We start from the raw sequence: 13,953 nt of genomic DNA on the forward strand, positions 1-13,953 counted from the left end.
TTTATTTTTTTTTTTTGTTTATAATTTTGCTTGTCAAAATTATACCAGTATCCAAAAATACTTTCAAGAGTAAACGTGTGTTATTATAATTCACAGAGGCTAATGTTGAAGATATTTTTGTATCTTTTTATTACAATTATAACGTACCATAAACATATTTTCAAGACGTATTATAAAAGAACGTTCCTTTGTTCCATGCGTTAAAAAATTAATGAAAAATATACATAATAGCCTCTTTTATTACTTCGCCCTTTCATCACTTTCATCGCAAACAGCTTTTTCAATTACAGTAACATAATCACACTGTTTTTGCACCAAAACTCCATCAAAACAACCACCTTTTACGCGCGGGCGCAAAAAAAAAAAAAATAATAATAATAATAATAAACCAGGAATCCAATCTAGCGAAGCAATTTCAAAAAAAAAAAAAAAAAAAAAAAACGCCTTCCTCATTTCGAGCGAAATAATATATTCATGGAATGCAAATTCCAATTTTCTTCTACGCTTTTTTCTTTCTCTCTCTTTCTCTCTCTCTCTCTCTCTCTCTCTCTTTTTTCTTTTTTCCTACCTCGTCCCAAAAATTCGCAACGGTTCCACAATTTTGTAAACGATTTTCTCCGTGGGAAAAAAAAAAAAAAAAAAAAAAAGAAAGAAAGGATCATCAGTCGTCGAAATATTCCTTCTTGTGCGTTTAATTTCGCGCGAGGAAACCGGTCAAACGTGTGCAAAAAAAAGGCGGGTGAACCGGCGCGATCGATAGCCAAGCAACGACAATATTTGTTCCACCCCTAAACAATTCGCGGAATCAAGCGTCGACTGATGCACGGATCATCCGGATTGGAACACGGTTAATCCGGAAACGTCGTGCCGCTATTAATCGATTTTCGTTTCTATCCCTCGATTGCGTTCCCCGTCATGGAACCGCGACCATCGTTCTTTCTTTCTTTCTCTCTTCCTTCTTTCCCTCGAACGTTTGTCTTCCTCTTCCGTCTTCTTTCTCCATTTTTTCCTCCCCTCCCCCTCGTGTCTCTGCCCGGGAAAATGGCTCGTCGTCGATCGATCGAACGCATCGAGTTCTCCTCCTAAGATGAGGAGAGAAAGGCCAACGGGTGCATCGATCAACCCTTTTTTTCCTTCTTTCTCTCTCTCTCTCTCTCTCTCTCTCTCTCTCTCTCTCTCTTTCTCTTTATCGTTCGTCTTTTTAGACTTGGAAAAGTCTCTTTCGTGGATAACGATCGGATCGAGGTGTATAGAGATTTAAAGAGACGTAAGTAGATTATTTGGACGTCGATAGATCGGGATTTGAATTTTCCACGAGTATTTTTTAAGCAGGATTCGCAGGAGAAAACGTGAAGGAATATTCGAATTGTACAGTGCAGCTCGCAAGTAGAATTAAACATTAGTTGGAATATTTTAAGAAATTGTTTCGAATGCTTCGCTCGAACGAATCGTTGATAAAACGAGACGTATATAACGTTTGATAGCTCGATAAAGGAAGAATATATGGCGCAAAGGAAATGTGGATGTAATAAAATGAGAGACCCTCTTTGATAGAAATTTCTATTATTGTGAAAGTGGAGCCTCGACGCGTGCATTTCGAGTCTAATGCATTTCAATTATCTTCCCCTTCGTGGAATTTTTCACTCTCACTTGCCATGAAATTATTGGTTAGAAATTAATCTCTCGCCATCGACATCGTGTACCAGGATTTATTTTCATCGTCTGAACGATCTACTTTGTCCTCATCGTCGTTTGCCGTTACTACAATCGCCCGTGTTAATTCTCCGACGCAAGATAACCGTCATTCACGCTGTACAATCAGCAACATTAGTCCCCGAGATCCAACACAAATCCATTAAATTCGCCTCAAATTCATTATCTCTCGCAAACACCGTCTTCCCACCGATAAATAGAGGCGGCTGTCGAGCCATAGCAAAGTTCCGAATTGGCTTTCAGTCAGTGGTGACGACAGATCTCCATGCACCATGATTTTTTTGAAGAAGAATCTCCGCGCGAGCAGAACTGGGAGAATTTTATTCGAAATTGAAGATGACAAACAACGCAAATTAAAATTATTTACTATTTTGTACTTTGTGTCCAAAATATGGTAATATTTGAAGATAATAGATATACATCGATTTATTTGGAATAATTATAAACAACGTCGTTTCATAAATATATAGTCAATAGTTCCAGGAAAAAGTGAGAATAGAATAAAATATCACGTCATTTGAGATGATATTTCCCAGATCTCCAAGTACAGGGTGAAAAGAAAACAACCATCATTTTTCTCCCCATTTCGTTTACTCGAAATATATTTCGCGCACTTCCTTTCTTCTTCTTCTTCTTCTTCTTCTTCTTCTTCTTTTCCTTTTTTTTTTTTTTTTTATTTCCAGTTACGTTTTTTATTAGCTCGCCCCGATCCTGCGTCGGAACGGAAATACGGCCGAGTTATTTTCAACGCCATATTTTCAAAACCGTTTGCTTTATGGAAAGTGGTGAACACCGGCGATGCTTGGTGAATCTTCGCACTTTGCGCGATCCTTTCTTCGATGTTGATCCTCTTTCGCGAATCTACGTGACACCATAGACTGAACGACGCCTCTATCCCCCCGACATCCCACGTTCCTACGTAAAAATGTATCGCAGACAAGCTGATCTTACTTTCCTTCATGCTGTGCACGCTTCACTACGATATTCTCGTGGCTACGTTGAGGAAGATGAAATTTACAAGCGATAATAAGTCTGTACTTTTTTTCTTCCCTTTCTCTCTCTCTCTCTCTCTTTTTTTTTTTAACAATTTCTTAGAATTTTCTTCTCGTTTCTCTCGTTTCTTCAAAATTTCCTGTTTCTTAAGAATTTAATGCTCTTCGGTATTGTTCGGTGTTTTACACTTTAATTTAGATTTAGATATAGATTTTTCGAAATCTATATCTGTTCCAAGTATTGTTTTTTTATTATCGAGTAATTAATAAGAAATTTGGAGTTTCTTCTTGGAGTTTATTTTTTGAAATTGATATTTGTATCAAATTGACATTTTGAGAGTGTTCTTTTCCGAGCAGATTCTTTTAAATAGATTAATTTGAACTGAATCTTTCAGATTTTTTTTTTTTTTTTTTTTTTTTGTAAATTAAATCAAAATCGATCATTTCACGTTAGTATTTCTTAAACTGATTGTATCAATCTGATTTTCTTAACATTTTAAAAAATGAAAATTATTATAGAAACTAGAGAATGATCGATCGATCAATAACTGGATATCTGTCTATCAATGATATTTGATTTTAAATTTTCTTTTCTGTTTTTCTAAAATAAGTCTAAAAGGAGGCAATCTATTAAATAAAACTTGAAAAATGTCTTTCATTTACCTCTTTCGATAAATTATTCACTCTCGTCTTTCTGACGAACGTGAACGACATCCAGAATTCCTCCAACTCCCTCAACCTTTTCTTTTACAGGAGAGAATCAAAGCCACGAAATATCGTACATTCTTTCTTCTCGAATCTTTTAAAAGTATCATTGCTCGACGTCATTTCATCTGTCTTTCTCCTTCTCATTTTTTTTCACGCATCGATCCTTCTGTCTCTTTCTCCCTCTCTCTCCCTCCCTCTCTCTCTCTCTCTCTCTCTCTCTCTCTCTCTCTCTCTCTCTCTCTCTCTCTCTCTCTCTCTCTCTCTCTCTCTCTCTCTCATTCTCTCTTAATAATCATTTTTATCTTCTTTCTACTTTCTATATTCTTTCGTTGTTTTTTGCGTTATTTTTGTATACCTCCCATCCGGGGATGTGTTTCTCCATATATTATTATATCATATATATATATATATATATCCTTTTTTTACATCCCCCTTTTTTTTAATCCCCCTTTTTTTTAATCGATCTTTTTTGCGACCATCTTTTTTTCTTTTCTCGCGCATGCTATAATGTCTTAGTAGTCTATTTACTTAGGATATTATATTAATCGAATTAAATTTTTATCGAAATTTAGCTTTATCGATTGATTCGACGATCGTCGAGGAATTCGTTCTGATTATTTCCCGATATCCGATTCAAATTCGTTCTATATTTATTTAGCTTTTCGAAAATCGTTGTAATTTAAATTCTTTTGTATGTAATCTAATCTGAATATGATAATAATAATTATAGTAGAAGATTTTATTCTTTTCATTCGAAAGATCGATAAATCATGAAGTAATCCTCGTACGATCGAAACACGACCGTTATTAATAATAAAGGTTTTTCTTAATCAGTTTTTGCAGGTAGCTTCTATGTAGCGGTGTGTTATTAACCACGCACAATTATTTCGAATTAAATTTGATCTAAGACTAAGATTTATCGTGGATCTCACGATCATCAAATCGAGATTACTTTCACATTCAATATTCAATATTCAAATTCGAAAGATCCGATTAGTTTTATGGAAGTAGAAGAGAAACGAGAAGAGAAACATTGATAGTCACGCAGAAAGTAATCACGAGATAAGAATCAGGATGGTTTGCGTTTTTTCTCTTGTTTAAATAAAAATCAACAAATAACAAAGAATATTATTTTATCGATGATAGAATCGATAGAAATTTTTTTTATAAATAAATATCATCAAAAGTAAATGAATACATTGTCACAAAAGAAGAAAGAAGTTATTATCATTTATCATTAATTTATTTGCAATAATTAATTTATTTTTATACAATACAGATATCAATTTTATTTTCATTCACCATATATATATGTTTGATCTAATCTCTGATCGAATATTGCAAATGTAAATTTTGTTGGAGGAATAATAGGTTAAAATAGTAGATAAAGATCGATTTTAATCGTTATCAATAATCAACGATGAATTCATAATAAAAAAAAAAACGCAGACCACCTACATTTTTCCACTAACGAATTACCTTCTTACGCTTTCAGTATTCACCATTCAATATTAAAAGTAAATGATCGATAGCCTATCTTATCTCAATCGAGTTCAAATCAAGAGAAGCTCCTGATTAAATTATCTTGTGAAAAGGTTACATTAGAATGATATTTTATAATATTATTTCTAAAATATTGCTCGTCGAATTAATCGTCGAAACAATTAAAAAGAAAAAAGAATCAATGATTCTTTTTCCTCGATTGATTTGATTTTTTAATTTAAAATTCTGAAGATTTAGATTTTTGGACTCGATCGAGGATGAAAAATATGCAGAGTGATTCGTAACCGTACATCAATATTTCTAGGGAAAATCTGGGGGGAAAAGTAAAGGAGACATGTTCCATAAACTTGATGTCATTTTTGTTTCGTATTTATTTTTTGATAAAAAAAAGAAAGAAAAACTTGAGTTTATGAAACATTTCTTTTGTAATCACAGATTTATTCATTTTGAAATATTGATGCACGATTAAGCATCATTCTTTTATGATAAAAAGGATGATTCAGAAATTATGGATCGTTGAGTTCTTTACAAAACATTTTGTATTTTTATATAATAATCAATTATCCAAAAAAAAGTATCCGTAAAAATTGGATAATATTTAATATTAACTAAAAACATAAAACTATTCTTACGTATCTCATAATTTTTGACTTGACCTTTCTGAAAGAAATAATTAATAAAATACAAGGTATTTCTTCTATACGTGAAGAGCTTAATAAAAAAATGAATTTTTATATAATTTACTTTCTATAGTATATTTTCAAATAGCATATTATCGCCATTTACATAATATTAACCCCGTAAATGGTGACTGTATCATTTAATACACCTCAAAGACTAATCCCAAAGTTATTTTTTGCCATCATATTTTTCCCTAGAATCAATAATATCGCTTTTCACAACGTGATCAAACGATACAGAAATTTCCTGCACAATCTCGCCCAAATCTTCATCATCCATCCTCACAACCTCTTACGTATAAAGGGACACCTTGTATAGAGCAGCAAACTTTTCCAAAATTCTAACGCACCAAACGCTTGACTTGAATGCCACTTACGCTCTGCACTCTTTTCTCTTGTCTGTTCTATGTGTTCTTTTCTTTACGCCACATTCGACAACCATCTTCAACCACCAATCAATCGTCTCCGACCAACCATTGCATATAATATGTGTTGTATCGATCATTCAAAAATCAAAAAAAAAAAAAAAAAAAAAAAAAAAAAAAACAAATCTCGTACAACATGAATTCTATGAATATTCGAATTCGAATCTTCTCCATCGGACTGTTCAACGATCGATCGATTAAAAAAACGAAAAAAAAAAAAAAAAAAAAAAAAAAAACAACGAAATCTATTATACATCTCCGCCTCTCTCTATCTCTTCTCTTCGGCCGCATTGACGCTGCTCTCACATTGTTGGTTACTTCTGTCCTTTTACTCACGTCCACGCTCACCATCGGTAAAACGACCATGGTCACCATGGCCGCCATGGTAACCCGACTGGTCTGGTCCAAATACGACCCCACCTACAATCGCGTACGGTGAGTTGTTTTCTGTTGAAAGTGCGCATAGATCTCGATCGTGGAGGATCCACATGCTCCTGGGGACAAGATCTCGTGATTAGATCCTCGAATCTCTTTTCGATCCTCCGCCATATTTTATTTCTTACCTCGTATCATTATTATTATTATTATTATTATTATTTACATTAAATGAGAAATCCATCAGGAATCTCAATGTCCAGTTTTATTTCCAAATTTTACGAATGGTATAAATAAATCGATCTTGAAAATCTTCGAAGCAAAGATATCATCATGGGCTTCGATCAATTTGACGATCATCGAAAAGGTAATCATTTTTACGTTTAAAAAAAAAAAAAAAACGAAACGAAACGGACACGAGATAAGTCTTTTTCAGCTTTCGATCCTCCGCGAATCGACCAAGCAATGAACATAGGAACAACGCCCAATGGTCCGATGTCGAGTGACTCGAGAAAACTCGACCGTTTTCCGTCGATTATGAAAAAAAAAAAAAAAAAAAAACGAGTGATCACGAGTCCCTCGACGAGATTTGGGCTCGTGAAGCTTTCCTAATGTTGATTAAGCGAATTCGCGTGAGAAGGCATCGACCAAATCGAGTTCCATAGGCGTCGCAATGTTCGAAAATACATTAATTAGATGCTCGAGTTCGCGCCCTTAGGCGGCGCCTATGCATCGAAAGGCACGGAGATCCATCTGGAACAACACGTATTTATGGACGTTCGACCTTGTGTTCAAACCGATCTTTCTCACCGATTCTTCGAGCTGAGATCTTTTGGAAAAAGAATTGGATTAAATTTTTTTCGGTTCGGTTTACTTTTCTTTCTCTCTCTCTCTCTCTCTCTCTCTCTCGATCAGAATTTCTCCCTTCCTTAATCGAGATAATAATTTCGATTTAATAACACGAAGATATTCATCGAGTGTGTGTTGAATCGGCTCGAAGAGCGAAGTTACGCCTCTTAGAAACGCTTCTAAAACAGTGGATATATAATAGAGCTAACTAGTGGCCCCGTGCAATATGTATTGAGCACAGATCCGCTTGAGATCGAACGATTCCATCCGCGGATTTCGCCTCCTCGATTCTCGTCCCGATTGACCGGATCATGCGTCATCCTTTGAGAACGCCTTAGATATATCCCCGACGATGGATCTCCGTCTCTGGGACTCGGTGCCAAACTCGAACACCCTGTGATAAATGTTAGCTCGTCGTAGTACACTGTCGCAATGGCGGTCGTCGTCGTCGTTGTCGTCGTCGCGAAAGAAGAGCGGATCGGAAGATAAAAAGAAAAAAAGAAAAGAGAGAGACGAACGGGAAGGAACGAAGCTTTGTATCGTTTTCAAAAAAAGAAGTAAATTTATCCCCAGACAAGATTGATCATGAGAGACCTTAATACTCGTCACGAATGTCTCGTAATTTCATTTCTTTTTTTTTTTTTTTTCTCCATCGAGTTGAAATTTTTCTCCTCGCTCGTTTCGACGAGAAACGTTCGACGAGGAAATAATTCAATTTCACTTAAGTAAATGTTGTTAACATTGTTAACTTTCTTATTCGATGAAATTGAGGATGTTCAAAAATTCAAAGATCGTAGCTGGGGGTGGTTGAGTTAAAATCACGGAACGGGATTTATGAGGAGAGATTAAAGAAAGGAAAAAAAAAAAAACGAGATTGTTCTCGGCAAACATGAGAGGGAAATGAATTTGAAAACGATTCGAGGTAGCAATCCCATTGCGACAGGCCACGAGTGCATAATCATGCGCTGACACGTAAATGTCTAGAGAGCAAAGGCTTGATCTGTTGTATAAATTAGTAGTGACGTACGTCGTTGTATGTGCCGCATCGTCCTTCTCAGTGAAAAGCCGCAGGATGCAAAGGATGATCGATAAATGTTCTGCTCCTTCAGTCAGAGAGTCCTCCTCCTCCTGAAATCTCTTCGTCGTGCGCTCTTCTCCTCGGAAGAATGCGTCAAAGAGGTCGCAAAGGAAGAAAAAAAAAAAAAAAGAAAAGAAAGAAAAACGGAGAAAAAAAATATATAACGGTTACGATGGCTCCTTAAGAGTAGAAAGATCGTTCTTTTGTCTGAAGTCTCTCCCATTTTTTTCTAATCTTTCTTGAAAATTTCCATCCCTTGCTTTCGATATTTTCTCCACGAAACGATACGAAAATGCACACGGGAGAACATTGTTGAGGATCGCTTCTGCTCGTATTGGTATTGATGAGGCAAGTTGAATTGATCGGGAAACGCCATCTCCTCTGGGCTATTCGTATTCGTGGATGTGCAAAGCTTTATTTCGTACGGAACGAATTTTTTGAATTTTCGTTTCGCTTTACTTTACGAAGAAAAGAATTTTTCTTACGATACGGTAAAATAAGATGACAGTTGGTAAGAGATTATTTAAACGAGATTTTCGTTTATAACGAAGCTTGTTTCGATCCACAAGTTAAACATCAGTGTTCAATTTGCACATTGAGACCAACAGAAGAGAAAAATATACACTCCATATACAGTCCGTACAGAGTATCGATTCGTATTCTATATAACTTCTCGAGTTCGAACGTTAACAAACCTAACTCACTGGACTAAATAATTGAAGTAAAACAAAATTCGATGATATTTTTTTCCTTTTTTTTTTTTTTTTCTTTTTCCTCATTTCCCTTTATAAATAGACGCAATTCGTACGAATTTTCCGCGAAATAAACGACGAAAAATTCTCGATTCACGCTGACGTTTCGTGCAACGCTTTTTACACCGGGAAATGGACCGTCGAAGGATATTCCAGAAATGTTTTCTTCCTGCCATCTCAGCAAAACGTTGGCAAAAAGCTTTTCCATGCAGCGCAGCCGCGCGATTGCGGATTACGAGAAATTAAAACGTGGTTGGCCTCGCGAAATTGAACCTTGTTCACTGTTCAACGCTACGAAATTTGAACATCGTTGAACGATGCCATTAAAAGTAGGAAAATATTTGCAAACTGGAAAAGACGTTGAGGCAACGGGAGAAAGAAAAGAAATTTAAAAGTTAATCGTTTGCCGTTTCGAAGTATTCGAAGTAAAGAAAAAAAAAAAAAAAAAAGATAGAGCCAGTAGAATCTCCTAATTCGCTAAATTTCTCATCAGCAAGAATGAATTTGTTTTTCTGTATAAGTGACAAAATTACCCGATTTGCTATAGTGTCACAAGACCTGACATCCGCAAATTTAACTCGCGAAAGCTTAGAGAAGCGGAAACACAACGACACCGGAACGATATTTTCACGTATGTCGATTCATGTGAAATTATCTTTCTTTTTTTTTTTTTTTATATATATATAGAACGAACAAGCTAAATCTTAGAAAATTCTAAAGAAGTAATGACTAATATCACTTACTCGTTCCTTTCGATCTTCTTTAAACAGCAAAAAAAAAAAAAAAAAAAAAAACAGGAAAATTATATTTCTTTTTCTTTTTTTTCTTTTTTTTTTTTTTTCCAAAAAGAAATATTTTAAAAGTTGAACAAATATACGATATGTATAAATTTTAATTTGTTCGCTGTAGTAGTAAAATGATAAGATTGCAAAAAAAAAGAATAGAAAGAAATTAATTAACTTTCGATACCGTTCGATATATGTATAAAAGGAATTCTTCGATAAATATAGACTCGATATCAAAAATAAATCTTCATTTTGTATTTTAACTCGCGAACTCAAAATGGTCGACTCTCAGATTATTCGATATTTTACTTAGTCTGATTACCCTTAGTCTGCTTCTTAACCCGTATCTGGAATTTCACGAACAACTTTTCACATAAATTTAACGACCGATTTTTTTAATATTTTAATATCCTTTATGATTAATCAGTGATTCTCAATTTAAATAAATTATATCTCATAAACTATGTCATTTAAATTGTATATATTCATAGATATAAATTTCTAATTTATTCATTATTTATTTATATTTTATTTTTAATTACGGTATATAATACATTATAATAATTATTTCCAGAAAAATATTCGTCTTCAATTGTTGCATCATAATGAGAAATTAAAATTAATTAGAGCTTGTTTGTTAAATATAACGAATGGAAAATGAGAAAACCACTGAACATTGTCGTATTATCCCAAACACAAAACCAAATAAAATTTTAAAAAATCTTCTTAAAAAAATTCTTAATATTTATGGTTAAAATTCTAACACACGGATACGGGTTAAAGACTTGGAAATAAGCGAGTATAAAAATGCAAACGAACACGCGTATAAACACAATTTTATAAAAAAATTGTATTAAAAAAAAAAAAAAAAAAAAAGAAAGAAAGAAAGAGAAAATACGAACGAGAAAGTAGGCAAGTAGCGACGAATATACAAAAAAAAAAAAAAAAAAAAAAACAGCGACTGATAAAAGCACCCTTAGTTGACCGATGGTGCGTACGTTTACTCGCGCTCAAAGCCTGCATGTGCATGTGTTGACCTCTTTTTCTTGCATTGTATCTTTTTGCATAATTTAGAAAATCTGTGGTTTATGCAACCTGTTTAGCCTGTTGTAGACGTCATTATTACGATGTACGCACGTATCGCACACCGGCTTCCGTTTCGTAACACGTGCACGCGCGCGTGTGTATATAGTTGCGCGCATTTATTATATGCAATGAGCTTGTGCTATTACCCTCGTGCACTCTCTTTCTATTTTTTTACGTATATACATACATATATATATATTATATTATATTATATTTCAATACGTGATTACGAATCGAAGGTTTTCCTTTTAATTTTTTTTTTTTCTTTTTTTTATCTATTCAACTTAAAAATTCGATAAAATTTAAGAGAGATTGCAAAAAGTCCGTGTGTATTTTGATCGAGAATATACACATACGAGCGCATAATTTAAATAGCGCGCCGATCGTAGCGAATCATTTGTGCGCATGCGTCAAAGCGATTGATCGCGATGCGCGCAAAATTTGAATCGTTTTAGAATTGATTGCTTGATATATCTCTTTTTTCTTGACGTATTATTTTTTTTTTTTTTTTTTCCTTTTGCTTTACATTGTTTTACGTTCGTAAGTTCAACGAGTTCTCTCGAATAGTTTTATTCGTTACGTTGTTCGTTCAGTTCGTTGATAAGAGACGAATAGAAGATATCCATCAAAGATAATTGTGACGATTTAAAAAATAAGGACGGTTTTAAATTGAATTACGCGAGTTTGTCGGGTGAAAAGAAAAAATATATAAAAGAAATACGTATCTTTAAGATTAGATTCTATGCTCTAAAAGACAGATAAATAAAATGAAAGATCAAAAGTTGGTACATCGAGACTAATATGCACTCGCTCGTCGCGTGCACCGAGTTTTTTGGCTGTAGTTTGCCGTTGTTGTTTGCCGTGAAACCCGAGAATAACGAGTAAAATTTTTTTCATATATATTTTTCTTTTTTTTTTTTTTTTTTTTCTTTTTTTTAAATAACATCTTCGAATAAGCTGTGGTATGAATAATGTAGTGAAGCCAAATTTCAATTTACTTCGCGATGAAAGCCGCGAGGTGAATTCGTGATCAAGATCTCGCGAAGGCAAATCAAAACTCGAATTGTCATCTAGTTTCAGCTTTACATAAAATCGTCAATGTTTATTTTTTTTTTTCCGTTTCTTTGTTTCTCGCAGCTACTTATACATTATAATATCATCTTCGAAGACAACGCTCTAATTATGAGTAATTTACACGAATTGTTCGCTAGTGACATCACGCTGAAATTCACTAGGCTCTTTAGTAACTTTAGTGCTAAATCCTATTTGTTTGCATTATGCCTTCGCGACTTCGTGGATCACAAAAAGAAGAAAAGTTTGTTTCAAGAACAGATGGTTCGAACTAAATATTCTCACTTTTCTAGGTGCAGCAGCCAATCTACGCAAGGAGGTTATCAGAAACAAGATCAGAGCCATTGGCAAAATGGCGCGCGTCTTCTCTGTCCTGAGGTCAGTAATTTAATATAATAATCGATCGAAATCTAATATGATTAATTTTTTCGTTTTCTTTAAAGTATTGAAATTTTATCAAAATTTTCTCTCGGATCTTTGCAACAGAAATATAGATAACAATATAAGAGACAATAATACGAGAGAATAAGAAGCACAGTGTTCCATCGGCGCGAAATCGTACACCGACGATTAAGTAATTAACTCTGTGGAACGAATATATTCCAATTACGTTGACAGAATTCGTTAACGTCGGTGAAACATTGCCACGATACGAAAAATCGATCGAATTTTCACAGTCGATCGGTAATCAGAGAAAAACGGAATACTTTTCAAAGGATTAATCCCACGCCCGTTTTACCGTTTTGGATCGTTGTTAATCACTTTTGCCTCAGGAACTCGGGAGAAAATCGAAAATGGAAAATAACTCGCGGTGAAAAATCGTCTGTTTCGTTCTTCGTTGGGATCGAACTTCCGCGCCGAAAAAATATCGAACGTTTCGTGGATAAATTGGTGAATTGCATGAATTGGAATACGCTCGTTCGGGTTAATTAATGCAGAATCGAAGAGAAACGTTTTTTTCTTGCTCTGGTTTTTCTCTCCCGTTTGTTTTTTTTTTTTTTTTTTTCTCAATACGATTTGCTTATCGTTGTAATTTGTCTCGATCTTCCAGAGAGGAAAGCGAGAGTGTGTTACAATTGAAGGGGCTCACGCCCACTGGAGCTTTGCCTCTTGGTGCGTTATCGGGTGGCAAAACGTCGCTAAAAAACGGTAAGTGATCGATCAACGTATATAGCAGATATAATAATAAAATGGATTAAACAAAATACGATTTGATTACGAAACAAAGGATAAAAATAGGACAAATCTGATCCCCGTATGTCCTAAAATTGCACTGTTCGACGGTTGAATTATTGTTCACAGCTCTCCAAGGTTTCTCGCCGAACCACAAAATCACTTCGTTCGCCGAGGCGAAGGGTCTGGACGCTATAAACGAAAGGATGCCGCCAAGAAAGGACGCTCCACCCACGCCAGTAACCGAAGAGAAGCCTGTGATAAAGCCGCCGGTTATGCCAGAGAAGCGAGAGCCATGCCCACCGCAACCGCAATCGTGAGCCTCACACTCGTCCAATCAAGGTACACATCACACCCACGTGGATGATTCTGAACAGGGAGAAAGTTTCCAAACTTTCTCTCTTTCTCGATTTTCTATCTTTGCTCCGATTTAGATCAGAATTCTCGGCCCCCGCGTGGCTCCCTGTTGCCGATATGCGATAACAGGATTCGCAGGATTCCATGGACGATCGATGAACGATTGTCGTTCGAGAATTGGTTGAACGAGAATTCGTCGATCGATCGAATGGGCCGAGTATTCGTAAGAGAAATGGTGAGGAGCAGCCGATCAAAAACATATTATCGGTGAAAGAAATAGCATACGACGAGGCCTTTTTTGTTTCGTTTGGATAAAGAATAGTAGATTATATTGAAGAATGAACGAAATAAGTTCCACGAGTGATCGTGTATCGAAAACTATAATAAAACAGCTCGATATTGTACA

General features: G+C 35.0%; 1 protein-coding gene across 2 annotated transcripts in view; it reads left to right on the forward strand.

Moving 5' to 3' along the window:
* LOC100870848 (serine/threonine-protein phosphatase 2B catalytic subunit 2) overlaps window positions 1-13,953 on the forward strand; it is a 161,424-nt gene that overhangs the window by 144,319 nt on the left and 3,152 nt on the right. For both annotated transcript variants that reach the window (XM_012493640.3, XM_031919092.2), the window contains exons 10-13: window positions 9,623-9,706; window positions 12,311-12,395; window positions 13,069-13,166; window positions 13,320-13,532. In XM_012493640.3, coding sequence (XP_012349094.1) covers window positions 9,623-9,706; window positions 12,311-12,395; window positions 13,069-13,166; window positions 13,320-13,510 — 458 coding nt within the window. In that variant the 3' untranslated portion in view covers window positions 13,511-13,532. The remainder of the gene's footprint in view (window positions 1-9,622; window positions 9,707-12,310; window positions 12,396-13,068; window positions 13,167-13,319; window positions 13,533-13,953) is intronic.

Source organism: Apis florea, unplaced genomic scaffold (genome assembly GCF_048593485.1).
Source record: "Apis florea isolate Af1SG1 unplaced genomic scaffold, ASM4859348v1 contig_2291_pilon, whole genome shotgun sequence".
Classification (NCBI taxonomy): Eukaryota; Metazoa; Arthropoda; class Insecta; order Hymenoptera; family Apidae; genus Apis; species Apis florea.